This window comes from Cetorhinus maximus, chromosome 19 (assembly GCF_964194155.1).
Source record: "Cetorhinus maximus chromosome 19, sCetMax3.hap1.1, whole genome shotgun sequence".
Lineage (NCBI taxonomy): Eukaryota > Metazoa > Chordata > Chondrichthyes > Lamniformes > Cetorhinidae > Cetorhinus > Cetorhinus maximus.
Genome location: NC_135897.1, coordinates 66259899 through 66273722, shown reverse-complemented (window position 1 = coordinate 66273722; position 13824 = coordinate 66259899). Strand labels below are relative to the sequence as shown.

The following is a 13824-nucleotide window of genomic DNA, read 5'->3' as shown; positions in this document are numbered from 1 at the left end:
AGAATTTCCTGCAGCAATGTTTCTCAACATAGGTCAGATTCTCTCTCTGGGGCCTGACATTTGAGGTCTACTCTATTCCTAAGATAGTGGTCCACCTACTTAACACTATCTGCCTAGCTCTGCTCAGTGCCCTGTACTTCTTTTGGGATATATATGTATTTGTGGGTTAACAGGTCACCTCACTGTCACCCTTTTGAATGTAACTAATCAGATCCTGGAATTTTCTACACTTGATAGTCTGACTTGGGTTAGGCTATCACCACTGCCTCCTTGCCAAACCTAAAAAGTAGAGCAAAAATAGTTGCGTCTAGTTGCTGACAAAAATCAGTACAGATCAAACTCCTCTGTCCTCAATCCCACTCCTACCCATTTAATGGTAATAGACTGGACAGGGCCCTTCTGGCTTTAACACCATTCCTGATGATAATGGAAATGCCTCAAGTCTAGCTGCTGCTTACATGGATGAGAATTCTCCTGGAAACTACCAGGTATAACCAGTATGCAATGGTCAGAATTTGGGTAGAAGTGAGACAGAAGTGAAAAGGGGGAGAAGCTTTGAGGGGGAAAAAAGCTGTTAATGGCAAATTGGGCAGGGGCAGGAGTTAACAAAGGGAGTGGGGAAAGAACGAGCATGGACTGATTGGAGGGGGAAAGAATCGCAGAATCTTAATGGCACAGAAGGAGGCCATTCAGCTCATCAAGCTCTGCACCAGCTCTCCAAATGAGCATTTTGACCTAGTGCTTTGCCCTGCCTTTTCCCCATACCTTTGCACATTGTTTCTATTCAAATAATCATCTAATGCCCTCTTGAATGCCTCAATTGAACCTGCCTCCACCACACTTCCAGGCAGTGCGTTCCAGACCCGAACCACTTGAGAAAAATAAATTTCTCACGTCACACTTGCTTCTTTTACAAATCACTAAATCTGTGCCCTCTTTTTCTTGATCTCATGCCCACGTGTCCATCCTTGGCCCGCTGCAATGTTCCAGTGAAGCCCAACACAAACTGAAGGAACAGCACCTCATCTTCTGATTAGGCACTTTACAGCCTTCTGGACTTAACATTGAGTTCAACAACTTCAGGCCATAACTCTCACCTCTATCCGCAACCCTTTTTTCAAAATTCATTTTTATTTTTATCCACTTATTTTTATTCATTTTAACTTTCATTCATTTATTCATTGTTTTATCACCCTTTTTATCCCCCCTTCTTATCCCATTTTCGATCCCTTCCCCCACCCCCCTACTACCACCCCCTCCCCCCACTAGGGCCATCTGTTACTTGTTTTTTTCTGAGTGCATACTCCTGTCCTGCTATTATCACATTCTGCTTTCTTACCTTAATGCAACTATCAGCACTTTTAGCCCTTACCATTACCATTAATACTCCCTTTGTCCTTTTGCTCATGACATCTTTGTCAATCTCTCCTTTGCCTCCACCTATGGCTGGCCTTCTATCCAGCTTCACCTGCTCCACCCCCTTTATACGGTATAAATTTCATCACGTTTCTACTTCTCTGTAGCTCTGAAGAAGGGTCATATGGACTCGAAACATCAACTCTGTTTCTCTCTCCACAGATGCGATCAGACCTGCTGAGTTTTTCCAGCATTTTCTGTTTTTGGATTAACGAATATAATTTTTACTCACTAGAAATTTTCATAAACCTTTCATGGAACACAAGCACTTTCACAATATGCTTGGTGTAAAGAAATGCATTTTTAAAATAGGCAATTACTATTGTTTGTGCTACTGTTCACACAAAACTAAAACAAGCAATTTTCTCTGCAAAATTGAAGCAGGTGGTATACCTGAAATCGAACTGAAACAACAGCTCCACATATTTCCTCTCCAACCATAAACTGCTCACCCAGCATTGCCAAAATCAGATTCTCCCAGCAACGTGATGCTAGTCCTTTCCGCAAACGGATAATCCACTTTCCACCATTCTTATTAGCTTCATCCTGGAAAAGATCAGAAAAAAACTTAAATCAAAGGCTAGTTTTATGTTCATTCATTTATTTTATCTCTCTCCTCCACAAAATCTGCTGTAACTGGGAAGGGAGGCAGTTGAATTGTTGGCTCCCTTGTGACTTCAACAGTCTAAACAGTCAAGCAGCAGGAGATTCATTGCAATGGAACAAGTAACATTTTAGCAACTTCCTCATTGGTTCCTCAATCTTTCTCATGTCATACTCATCACCAACAGTGCCCTTTTCCATCGCTCAATTATCACCCAGCTTTGTCCTAACTTCACTCTGTTATAAATACCTAGTTCGTGGTCCATAGCAATATTTTAGAGGTAATTTTTAGATCTGGGAAGATTAAGGGTTAAATGTAGAAAATGCAACTAAAGCAGCTTGAAGATTATTACACTAAAAGGTTGGGGCCATGTTGACTTAAGGGGTTAGCAGCTAGAAAGGCAAGACCATAGAACAGTAGGTGGGCTTACTTAGCTGGAGAATTGGAGATGAGGGGGTCTACACTGGTTGCAAAGAAATGCAGCGCAGAGAGTTGTTTTGTTTTGGAAGTTAAAGCTACAATTAATTTAAAAGTATTCAGTGAACCCTGGAAGGCTTTGTCATCATGGAATAGGGTGGAGCTTGAAAAGGTTAGGGCTCAGAAGAAGTCCTGGGAGCTAATTATAGCTTGGTGTGCCTGGGGAGTTTGGAGCTTGGTGAAATCCAGAGGCATTGCCAGCCCAGTGAAGCTATTAGAAAGCTGAAATTGTGCCATTAAGTAGAGGCTGGAGTGCAGGGGAATGGAGTCTCAGGAGATGAGGTTGACACCCTGGGAGGTGTGTTGTTGAGGCAGTCCGAGTTGGAGTAGTTTTGAGGGAATTCAGAGGCTTGATCTTTGAAAGTGAAAAGTTTGGAGGCCCTTGTAAGGAAGGCAGAGTTTCAACGAGATTGGTTGACTCACAGTGTTTACTGACATCTGGGTTGACTGCTGAGAAATCTGTGGCATGTGTCTTGGGCACATTTGCTATTTATTGCAGTGTGGTGTGTTTGAGCACAGTTCGCCTGTTAATTCATATGTGCCTCATATTAACCCTGAATGTTAGATTATAAGATAGATATTGTAAATTGTTTCATCTTTTTGACCTTGTATAGTCAACTTTATTTTTGTTTGTTCAAAACCTGTGGAATTTTGTGGCTTTATTCTCTTAGCAAGTGTCTTGACTCTCAAATTTTATCTTGACTTCTCCAATAACCTTCCTTATCAGCATTCCAAGTTCAATCCAATATAAACAATAAACAGTCCAGAATTCCACCATCTGCATCTTATCCCACACAACCCATTCTCCTGATCATTAAGGATCTTTCCTGGTATCCCATTGTTCAGTACATAAAATTAATACTTGCTAATGAACAACAATAACATATTCCACAACAAACTCAAGAAGCATTTGTTAAATACTCAGCCCAAAATTGCAACCCTTCTTGTACAACATAACAATTAAAATGTCTTTGTACTGGTGCATAGAAACTATATGTTGATTTTCTTGAGCTCATTTCTCTCCTCTTCTCCTGCAGACAATTAATTCTGTGGTACAGAACCAGAGCGGTCAACAATCCCCCACACCTTGATGTGCCCATATATCACATATCAACAGGTCATTCTGGTTGCCTACAACTAATAGAACACAGCAGATATAGTACCACATATTGTGCTTCAATTTTGCTAACAAGCCTATGTGATAAAATGGGCAGTATGGATACAACATTGGCTTAAGGTATGTTAAACAGAATTGTGGTGAATGCCTGTTTTATAGACTGGCAGCAGGGGCACAGTGAAGCTTCCCAAGGTTCAGCATTGGGGCTACTACTATTTTTGAGACATTACGCTTTGCAAAAAGCCTGTATTTTCTTTTGTGAAGGTCCCTTTAAATCCAAAGTGAAACTAAGTTGGCTTCTGAGGAAAGAAGTTAGTGGTTCCCGGCAATGTTGTCATTAGACTTATGAGAAGTGCTCCTGTGACCTAGGTGGCTATGGAGATGAGAGCGAGAAGGGAAAGAGCAAACTGACAAGTAAATGGGAGTCAGGTTACAACTTGGGCTGTGGGCATAAAGCAAAGACACTCTCATAGAAACTCATGTGGCAAAGTAAGTGAACCTTTCCCTGGAAAAGGTCCTTTTCCGTTCAGTAGAAAAAAGGACAGGGAGAAATGGTAAATTTCTCTGTGGAAAAGGCAGTTTTACCAAAGTCAACTTGATTGTTTAATGGGGTTTATTCCAGGGTTATATAAAGGAGTCTCTTGGAATCTGTGCTGTCATGACTGAGGTGACCGGAGGGAGAGAGGGTTTGTCGAAGTGTGCATTGCTGGTGACAATCATATCTGGAAAACATAGAGTGGAGAGGTTGGCTAAAGCTCTGGAAAAATTCAACCCAGCATGATGTGGAATGGTGGAACTCTACCAGAAAAGCTGGGAGGAACTTTGGGACTGCTCTTGATGCCATATGAGTGCCAGTAATGTTTGCGGTATTGGTTTAAAGTGAAACTTATCGTTCTAATTAAGTATTATTTGCCTGTTAGTCAATGTTCAAATTATTTTGATTTTAGTTTGATTGTCGTAGTAAAAGCTTTCGAAAGTGAAATCCTGTCCTTTGATTCTTTCCGTTGGGGTCATTTGGGGATTCCATTCTTTTAAAGAGTTATCAGTCTCTAAGGGGATTAAAAGCATATATATATATATATATATATACAGGGGAGGCGATTGTGTAGTGGTTTGTCACTGGACTAGTAAACCAGAGAGCCAGGGTAAAGCTCTGGGGACCTGGGCTCGAATTTTGCCACGGCAGATGGTGGAATTTGAATTTAATAAAAATCTGGAATTAAAAGTCTAATGATGACCATAAAACCATTGTCGATTGTCGTAAAAACCCATCTGGTTCACTAATGTCCTTTAGGGAAGGAAATCTGCTGTCCTTACCTGGTCTGGCCCACATGTGACTCCAGACCCACAGCAATGTGGTTGACTCTTAAAAACCCTCTGAACAAGGGCAATTAGGGATGGGCAATAAATGCTGGCCTAGCCAGTGATGTCCACGTCCCATGAATGAATCAAAAAATATATACATTTCAATATAGGTTAACACCTTGGACTTGGGAGTACAGGGTACAAATTCAAAATCTGCAGATAACACAAAACTCAGAAGTGTAGGCAGCATTGAGGAAGAGAGTAATAGATTTCAAGAGGACACACACAGGCTGGTGAAATGGGTTGACTCTTAGAAGATGAAATTCAAAATTCACCAAATAGTTTGAGGTGATACATTTCGGTAAGAAGAGTGGAGAGAGACAATACATGTTAACAGTACAATGTTAAAGGGGATGCAAGAGCAGAGAGACCTGGGGTGCTTTGTGCACAAATCTTTAAAGGTGGCAGGGCAGGTTAACAAATCAGTTAATAAAGCATTTGGATCCTGGGCTTCATAAATAGAGGAAGAAAATACAAAGCCAGGAGGTTGTGGTTAATCTATATATAACATGAGTTTAACCCTGGTTGGAGCAGCGTCTAAAATTATGGGCACCACTTTAGGAAGCATACAAAGGCTTTGGTAAGGGTAAAAATTAGATTTACTCTAATGGTCCCAGGAATGAGGGTTTAGTTACGTCAACAGATTGGAGTAGCTGGGATTGTTCTCCTCAGAATAGAGAGAATTATAGGGAGATTTAATAGAAATGTTCAAAATTGAGGGGTTTTGATAAAGGAAGGAAAAACCCGCAGAAGAGTCTGTCGCTAGATGACACAGATCTAAGATAATTGGCAAATGATCCACAAGGGAAATGTGAATAATCAAATTTTTTTAATATAAAAACGTAGCCGGTTTCTATTGTCTGGAATGCACTGCCTGAAAGAGTGGTGGAAGCAAATACAACAGCAATTTTCTAAAGGGAATCAGCTATGTACCTGAAAAGGAAAAGCTTGTAAGCTATAGGAGAAGAGCAGGGGAGTGGGACCCTGCTTTTGAGTAGCCAACATAGGCAAATGGGCCAAATAGCCTCCTTCTATGCTGTCTGATTCTATGAAAAAGCAAAGACGTGGCAGAGATTATCAAATCCATAGTCTACTTCAAATAACGCCACCTATTATAATAAACACAGAATAATTTGTTTAACTGGGTTTGGAATCTCTCTAATTTTTATAGTCCACCCTGTGTTGACAGTCTTTATCCATGGTCAGTGATTTCTCTAGCTACATTAGGCACTATGTAGGAAGCAGATGAAGAAAAATTATGATTTTAAAGATAACACAAACAAGTATAAAGCAGCTGAGCCACGAGTTTTCCCAACCAAAAAAAAAATCACGGAGTTTCTGCATACAGTTTTTCCTCAAAATGACAAATTAGGCTCAAATCTAAAACTAAGAGTTGAGAATGAAATTTGGCTGACTTGGAATTCAGACAATTTCATTCAGTTTCACAACCGACATTAGATTTATCCATATTTATATATCATCGGATAATTATTTTTGCAACCTGAGCCTGAATGATGTGGGTTAAAATTGCTCCAAACAAAAACTATTAACCTATTTAAAATAAATGGGCTAACATTCATTAAAATAGACATGTTATAACAGGTGGATTACAGGTAAATAAAAACAAAAAACAGGATTTATTTGTGAATGTCAGAGGGGGAAATATCAAGCAAATCATATTTATTTAATCATATCCTGTAAAAATAGCTCTTCACCTCCCACATTGGTTTAATGCCATCCTTGAACAGGTGAAAGTCACTGTGTCCTGTGAGGTCACCAGGTCGAACTAAATGGCTATAAAACCTCCAGAACTGCTCAACCTGAAAAGAAAAGGAAAAAAATGTTTTTGTGCAATCTAGCAGAGCTGAATAACTAGAATACCCTGAATGTTTAAAAGTATTGCTGATTAATTCCAGCATTATGTAGGCCACAAAGAACCAAACATTTTAGGTTTTTTTTTCAAACTCAGTTGCGACGGTGTGTTGGGAGATCTGGCTATGATCCCAAGATGAAATTAAGATGTCTCGTTAAGTAGTTACTAGTGGCTTATAAGGACATCCTTTGATCCTGGATAAACTGGTGATGCAACACTTGCACATCACAATGCTAAGATGATTGTGCAGGAGAGTAAAAGAATTAATATTTCAGGTTAATGACCTTTCATCAGAACTGACTTTCTGTTCTGCTTCACTCGACAAAGATATTGCATGACTTGCTGAGCATTTTCAGTATTTTTTGTTTTAAGATTTCTAGCATTTGCAATATTTTGTTTTTGTATGACATGATTGTTATGTTTCTATAAGCCAAGATCTCCTCAGCATAAATACTTTCAATAATACAGCACTAATGATGTCGGCTAGCAATAAACTGGATAACTGGCATCTGATGGTAAAATATTCATGTGGAACCTTTCATTCAGGGCTGAGCTTAATCACACAACATGACAGCAAACCAATCTTATTTTGTTAACTAAACATTTCTGGGTCATCAATTGCAGATGATCACCTGTGAAACCCACTGTGGTGATTATTCAGACATAATTGTGTCAATGGCATGGAATGCCTGGCAATCGATGGCCATCATAACACTTACTGCCAACAAATAGAGTAAGAATCAAATGAAAAAGTCCGCATTTGACTTCACCATATTGCTTCCAAGCTGTAAGATTTTACTCTATGATTGAACTAGTGGTTATTGACCAGGTTTGTAATCATATACCCTCAATTCCTCTACGAGATTACTACCTTGTATATGCCCTCAGGTTATCTATTCCACTCAAATAGCATAATTTTATTGCTTCTTTATTAATAACAAAGTCAATGTTTTCGAATGTATATTTTGGGGCAGTTTGAATGGTTTGGCAATTGCCAGATTGGAGTGAATCCAGGCAATTTCCCCCAACAGTAAAAGGAATGCCAATTTGGTGTCTGTACAATTCAAACCATAGCAGCACAGAAGTCAATTGCCCAACCTGTCCTAGGAGGCAGAAGAAAAGAGGATGAAAGGCCAAATAGCAGAAAACCAGGAACATTAGATGGATTAAATAAATGATATTTGCTTGCTACTTTGTGTTGATATGATAAGTTAATAATTCAAATTACAAAAATGCCAACAGGGACCGTTAACACTGGTTTCAGAGCCTTAATACAATCCTTTATATTCAGACTCATTTCAGATACAATTTATTCATATTCAATGCAGAAATTTCTACTTCCATATGCAAGTTCTTTCCCTTAAGAAACTGAGCATGATCTTATTTGTAAAGCATTCTGGCATAGCAAACAGCCGGGCATAAGTTCTGGTATAGCGTATTGCAGGACATACAATGAACCCAGTTATCAATAAGGTGGAAAATAGAAATAGCACAGGTTATCACTATGCACTCCTGATCTCTCTGCCTGAAATCACATTTAGTCTGAAAGTTATGAATGAAGTTTATTTAGAAGGTTAACGAAAGCAAGATTGAATAAATCAGTAAATTTAACCATTGCTGAAAAGAGAGACATGTTGCCAAATCTTTTTTGTCTTGCACTCATCAGGACAAATGCAAGAATGCAAAATTTTAAACAATCACCACAATTTACATGAGAGAGGAAAAGGGTGCTGATTGGTTGGCAAGTCAACTCTGATTGGCCAAGGCATTCCCATGGAGAAAGCAATGGGGAACTATAAGCTCCAGGTAATTCGAAAAAGTTGCAAGGCCTGAATACATTGCTTTTGTTTGAACACAACAGGTCCCTGCCTATGAATGTTTGTCAATCCGAGCAAGCATAAATGAGCCACATTATGAGCTTGACTGATTAGCTTAAAATAGTTGTTAGTGTGGCTATTAGCACACTCAGGATTGTTCAGTATGATTGTTTGATTCGATTAGCCAATCGCTGGGACGTACAGCCTATGTACTTGGCTTTGCACTGGCACTGAAATTCATATAATGACATTGTTCAATTGTGTGATGGGTAGAAGAATAACATTTTCCTCTGACTGTTCCTAATTGGTATAGTATAGACCATACTCAACCAGCCTGCGTTTGCAAAACCAAAAACAAAATGTCTGCTGTTAGATGTGATTCCACGATTGGGCAACACTTGCTGAACAATCCTGAGTGGGCTAATGGCTACACTAATAATCAATTTAAGATAATCAATCAAGCTCGTAACATGGCTCATTTACGCTTACTAGAAGCAACATAGAATCATACGCAGGGACTCATTGTTTGCAAACATAGAACTGTTTTCATGCCTTGCAGCTTTGAATTACCCGGAAGCATGAGGAGTCTACAGTTCCTTGTTGCCTTCTCCATGGCAATGCCTCAGCCAATCACTATTTGCCAACCAATCTTCTGTAATATAAATTGTTGTGATCATTTGAAAGTTGGCACTCTTGCATTTGTCCTGATGAGTGTAAGACGAAAAGCATGTCCCTCTTCTCAGCAATATTCAGGCTCTGTACTACCAAGCATCTAAATTTAACTAGATTATAATACTTAATGCACTATATCTCTTCTAAGGTGATCAAAATAAAGAAACCTTTTGAAATTCTATGCAGAATGTTCACAACTTACATCCTTGATAAAAAAAATTTTCAGGAGCAATGTCTCCCACTGTATTCTTCCATATCAATCCAGCTTCCAATCCATAGAGGCACAGCAAGAAGGAACTGACCAACTGATCCACTCCTACTTACAGCCCTCATTCCCTTTTGATCCGGTGCTAAGGAAAATAAATGCCTATCATTCACAATCAAAGCCAGCCCACAAATTGTCAGGTTTTCATAGGGCACAGGAGAGGCTGAGTTATCAAACAAGCAAATCAGGCACTGCCACTTCACAGCCAAACTGTGAGCATTTTACTCTTGAGTTTGCTACAACAATTGAAAACATTGGGCCAAATCTTCCGGTCTCCAGATTGTTGGAGCTGGACTTAAGACTAAAGATGCGCGTCGGGACCCTGTGGAAGACCTGACACACAGGGCTACGTGGAAATTGCCCAGGAAGTTTGAACTTCAAATGGGCAATTCCCCTGTTCCCCAGGACCCTCCGCACATGTCTCTGACTCAGAGTTGGAGGCTTCAGGCAGTTCTGCAATGCATATCTGAATAGTTTTCCATGAAATGTTAGACAGATTAAAAAACTGGATAACTACACAACTAACATTCCCCCAATCACCACCCCTCCCCAACACCCAACTACACCCTCCCACCCGACCCTACCACCCCCTCCCCACCCCCATTACCCCCACCAAGAGCACCGCTCCACTACCCCTCCAACCCACACCCCCCCGCCCCACCCAACCCCCACCAAGAGCACTGCTCCACCACCCCTCCAATACCTCATCCACCTCACTCACCTACCCATCCACTCACCCATTCATTAACATTCAGACTGGACATTTAAGCTTACCATACGGCAGCTAGTGTCGTAAAAAGGGGGCGTGTCCTGTCTGCCCCCGACTCTACTCCGCTCCAGTGGAGCTCCCCAAATGATGCTGCGCTGTGCATTTCTGTGCAAACCAAGCTCAGAAGGTCCCAGCAGACATGCGCAGCAGCATCAAGTCAGAGAATTTTCGAGCTATGCGGTAATCTGACGATCATTGCTGCTGCTCGAAAGATCTGGGCCATGATTTCTATCACCTGGGTGGATTTTAAAGTACTTACTTCATAGACAAATACTACAGAAAATTCAGGTAGGACAAACAGCACATAAGAAATGAAAGTGCAAACAGGATTTTGACAAGGCTTTTCAGATCTATGTTGAAAGAACAAAATGTCACATTGGCTCCTTCCAATTTGACTTGAACATACCATTTAAATGATGGATGGGATTCTTGATTTAAAATAATAAAGGATTAGGAATTACTGGAATCAGAAAGGCGAAAGATTCAGTTTCTTTTTTGATTCTACTTTTATTGTGTTAAGTCAATTCATGTTATTTAGAGAATGTTCAGTAAGGAAAAGCAATTGGTCTGCAAGATTATAAACTAACTGCTATGAAATTATTAGTTACACTGTATCACGTAGGATGATTAAAAAGTCAGAGCTGGAGAGGTGTAGATAACCAAGGGCTGATTAGAATCAAGGTGTGGCATGTATTGCCATCATAGAAAAACGTTAACTTTCTAGACAGCACTGCTCACTGGGTGAGCACCTCAATGAAACATCAACTGTAAGCCTCTGCTGGTTCTTTATTTACTTGCAATTAACTATACGTACCTTTTTAATACCAAAGCATTGCCAGAGTAACTAACTTGGATGGATGGTGCGCAAGAGCAGGTGGAAAAAAATCACTGCTCAACTCTCGAGCCAGGTCTTCTGATATCATGCAGAGATATATGCACTTGTCCATTCTCCTAGCCCCAACACCTTCGAAAAAAACTTTATTTTACCTTCCTAAGAATTATCTTAAATTTTTTTGTGCATACAAGTATAAAGAAAACTCCAATGGCAAAACACCTAACCAAACCTCCACCTATTGTAATGGCATACATGATCAATAAAAGCAACACAAGTGCTTACAGATGCAAATGTTCCAATCTGTTTAACATTCTGTTCATAACTCTGAGAGCTGGTGGGTCGACCTGGTGTACGTCTGGAGTACCAGAATGTATAGTTGTACTGTAATGGGTGTTCTCCTGGACCAGGGACCACTGCCTGTAAGGAACAAAATATTAGAATGAAAGTGCAATTGTACCCAAAGTTTTGAGAAGGTCACACTGTTCTTCTTAGATGGTCATATTTCTTATTTGTACACTCTTATGTGGTTATTTGCTGGTCTATAAATAGCAGCTTTAAAGACAGGACCTTTTTTGCTTACTCATACTTCATTGATACTCCATGCTACTTTTGATTCATTTACTCATTTTAGCAGTTTGCAACTGGTAGCCAAGGTGCAGTTTGTAGCCAGCAAAGCCCATTAATATATTGTTAGCTGCCAATCCCAGAGCTCAGTTGCCTGGCAGTAAATTTCTAATGTTGAGTGTTTCAAGCTTTGAAAAATAAACTCTCCATAAGTTTAGCAAAATTAGAGCTGGTTATCAGATTACTTCAGTACTTTTTAAACTGGTTTCACATTACCTGGAATTATGCTCAACACAGTATCAAGCACACCTTTGATAACACTCCCACATAAATCTGAATCAGGATATGAAATTATATTATTGTCACTTTTATGTCACTGAAACAGAAACTATTTCACATTGACACAAAGCGGTGGTATAAATGCATGGGGAGACATTCATCTACTTTGTTATTAAAACTTGGGAGAAAAAAGGATCTGATGAATCAGTATCAGGCTAGTCATCACTGCATATTTATTTGCATAACTTTTAATCCTTCAATTTATATTCTAAATTAACCACTGGATTGCAACTAATATGCCTAAATGCAAGGTTAAAATCCAATTGCTTCTCTTGCCCAGTAGCACATTATAGGTCAACTTGTTTAGTCAGTCAGAGCGCATCGCCTATCAACTATATATCATTCAAATCTTAGGCATGAACACTGCAGTTAATAGGCAAGTAAAACTCTCTGTATGAACCCACCACAGATCAGTTGTCCACAGTTTCTTCTTTCACCCAGCAGAGTCTGAGTGAGAGAGCTGGCTGTTCCTTCAGCAACACATTTTGTATGGCTGTTCTTCCTAATGCAGTGTGTGCCTTTATGCTCTCACCTTCCTTTTGGTACTGTTTTGGGTCTTCTCTTTGTCTGTTTTTTCCTTCTCATTCTCTTTCTGTGTGTGGCTATCCTCATTTTGATCCTGGTCTCCACTGTCATCATCTTTTAAACTGCAAATGAGGGAACAGTTTAACAATTGTCCAGTTTGGTTTGAGAGCTAACAATAGCATTACAATCTGTTTCTATTGTACAAAATCAGTAATAGTTCTATCAATAAGTTGCATACTTGTTGTTGCTTTTGAAATTGCCTGGCATATAGTGCTGCAAGCAGAGTTCACAAATACAAAATTAACCAGTGTATCTGATAAAAATATTCCACATATCTTCTTCAACAAATAAAGTAGTTGAAACAGCAGCACATCAAATTCCAGAGAGAAAACAAAAATACCTGGAAAATCTCAGCAGAACTATTCCATAATAATTCCAAATGATGACATTCTTTAGAATCAAATCTCGCCCCATGACCCATATATAGTCTTGGCGATTAGCTACTATGTTATGTCCAGAGATTTGGTATTTTTATTCTTTACATTGGAGAAAGGGGTTAATAATGAGTTCCTCCATTGGTTCCCAACATTGATAAACAAGACAGGATAAAATGAATATTCACCTAGACAGTCATACTCAATTAAAGGTAGACAATATAGATTCATGATAATATAATAAAGTTCTTGGAAGATTGGAATATATTGATAAAAGAAACAATTTGGAAGTTGTGTATATGGATCTTCAAAAGTGTCAAGGTAAATTATTTTTCCTAATATTATTGTGGAATACTTGAAAGCAGGCTTTTGTGTATGTGTGTGTCTGTGTGGCTAATTTAATTCAACTAGAGACAGTTAGACTGCAAGGTTTAAATTAGCAAATAAGTGAGGTGTAAAACAGGCATTTAAAATGGACATGAGGAAAGCTAGGGTGAGGTCAGTAGATACTGTGTGAATGGAATTTGCATTTTTAGATAAGTGGAGAAGTGTCTGATTTTCAAAGTGACATGGAAAATGTTTACAACTGGCAAGATAAATAGGCAAAGTGATTATGCTGATTTTTCCCAAAAGTGCTGGCCATAAGAAGAAAATGAAAGTTTTTTTATATTCTGGGAAAAGTAACTTCTAAAAGCAAGTGGAATCAAAAGGGATAAAATATATTTAAAGAAGAATGGAAGGCTGTGTGAGGT

The 13824-nt window shown here is 39.3% G+C and overlaps 1 protein-coding gene across 4 annotated transcripts in view; it reads right to left on the bottom strand.

Annotated features, from left to right (window-relative positions):
* Positions 1–13824, bottom strand: part of eif4e2 (eukaryotic translation initiation factor 4E family member 2) — a 44118-nt gene that overhangs the window by 18766 nt on the left and 11528 nt on the right. For 3 of the 4 annotated variants that reach the window (XM_078563986.1, XM_078563985.1, XM_078563984.1), the window contains exons 2-5: positions 12646–12760; positions 11493–11627; positions 6695–6799; positions 1810–1962 (exon numbers count right to left, since the gene is read on the bottom strand). In XM_078563986.1, the coding sequence (XP_078420112.1) occupies positions 1810–1962; positions 6695–6799; positions 11493–11627; positions 12646–12760 (508 nt within the window). The remainder of the gene's footprint in view (positions 1–1809; positions 1963–6694; positions 6800–11492; positions 11628–12645; positions 12761–13824) is intronic. The other variant, XM_078563987.1, reaches the window with a different exon arrangement.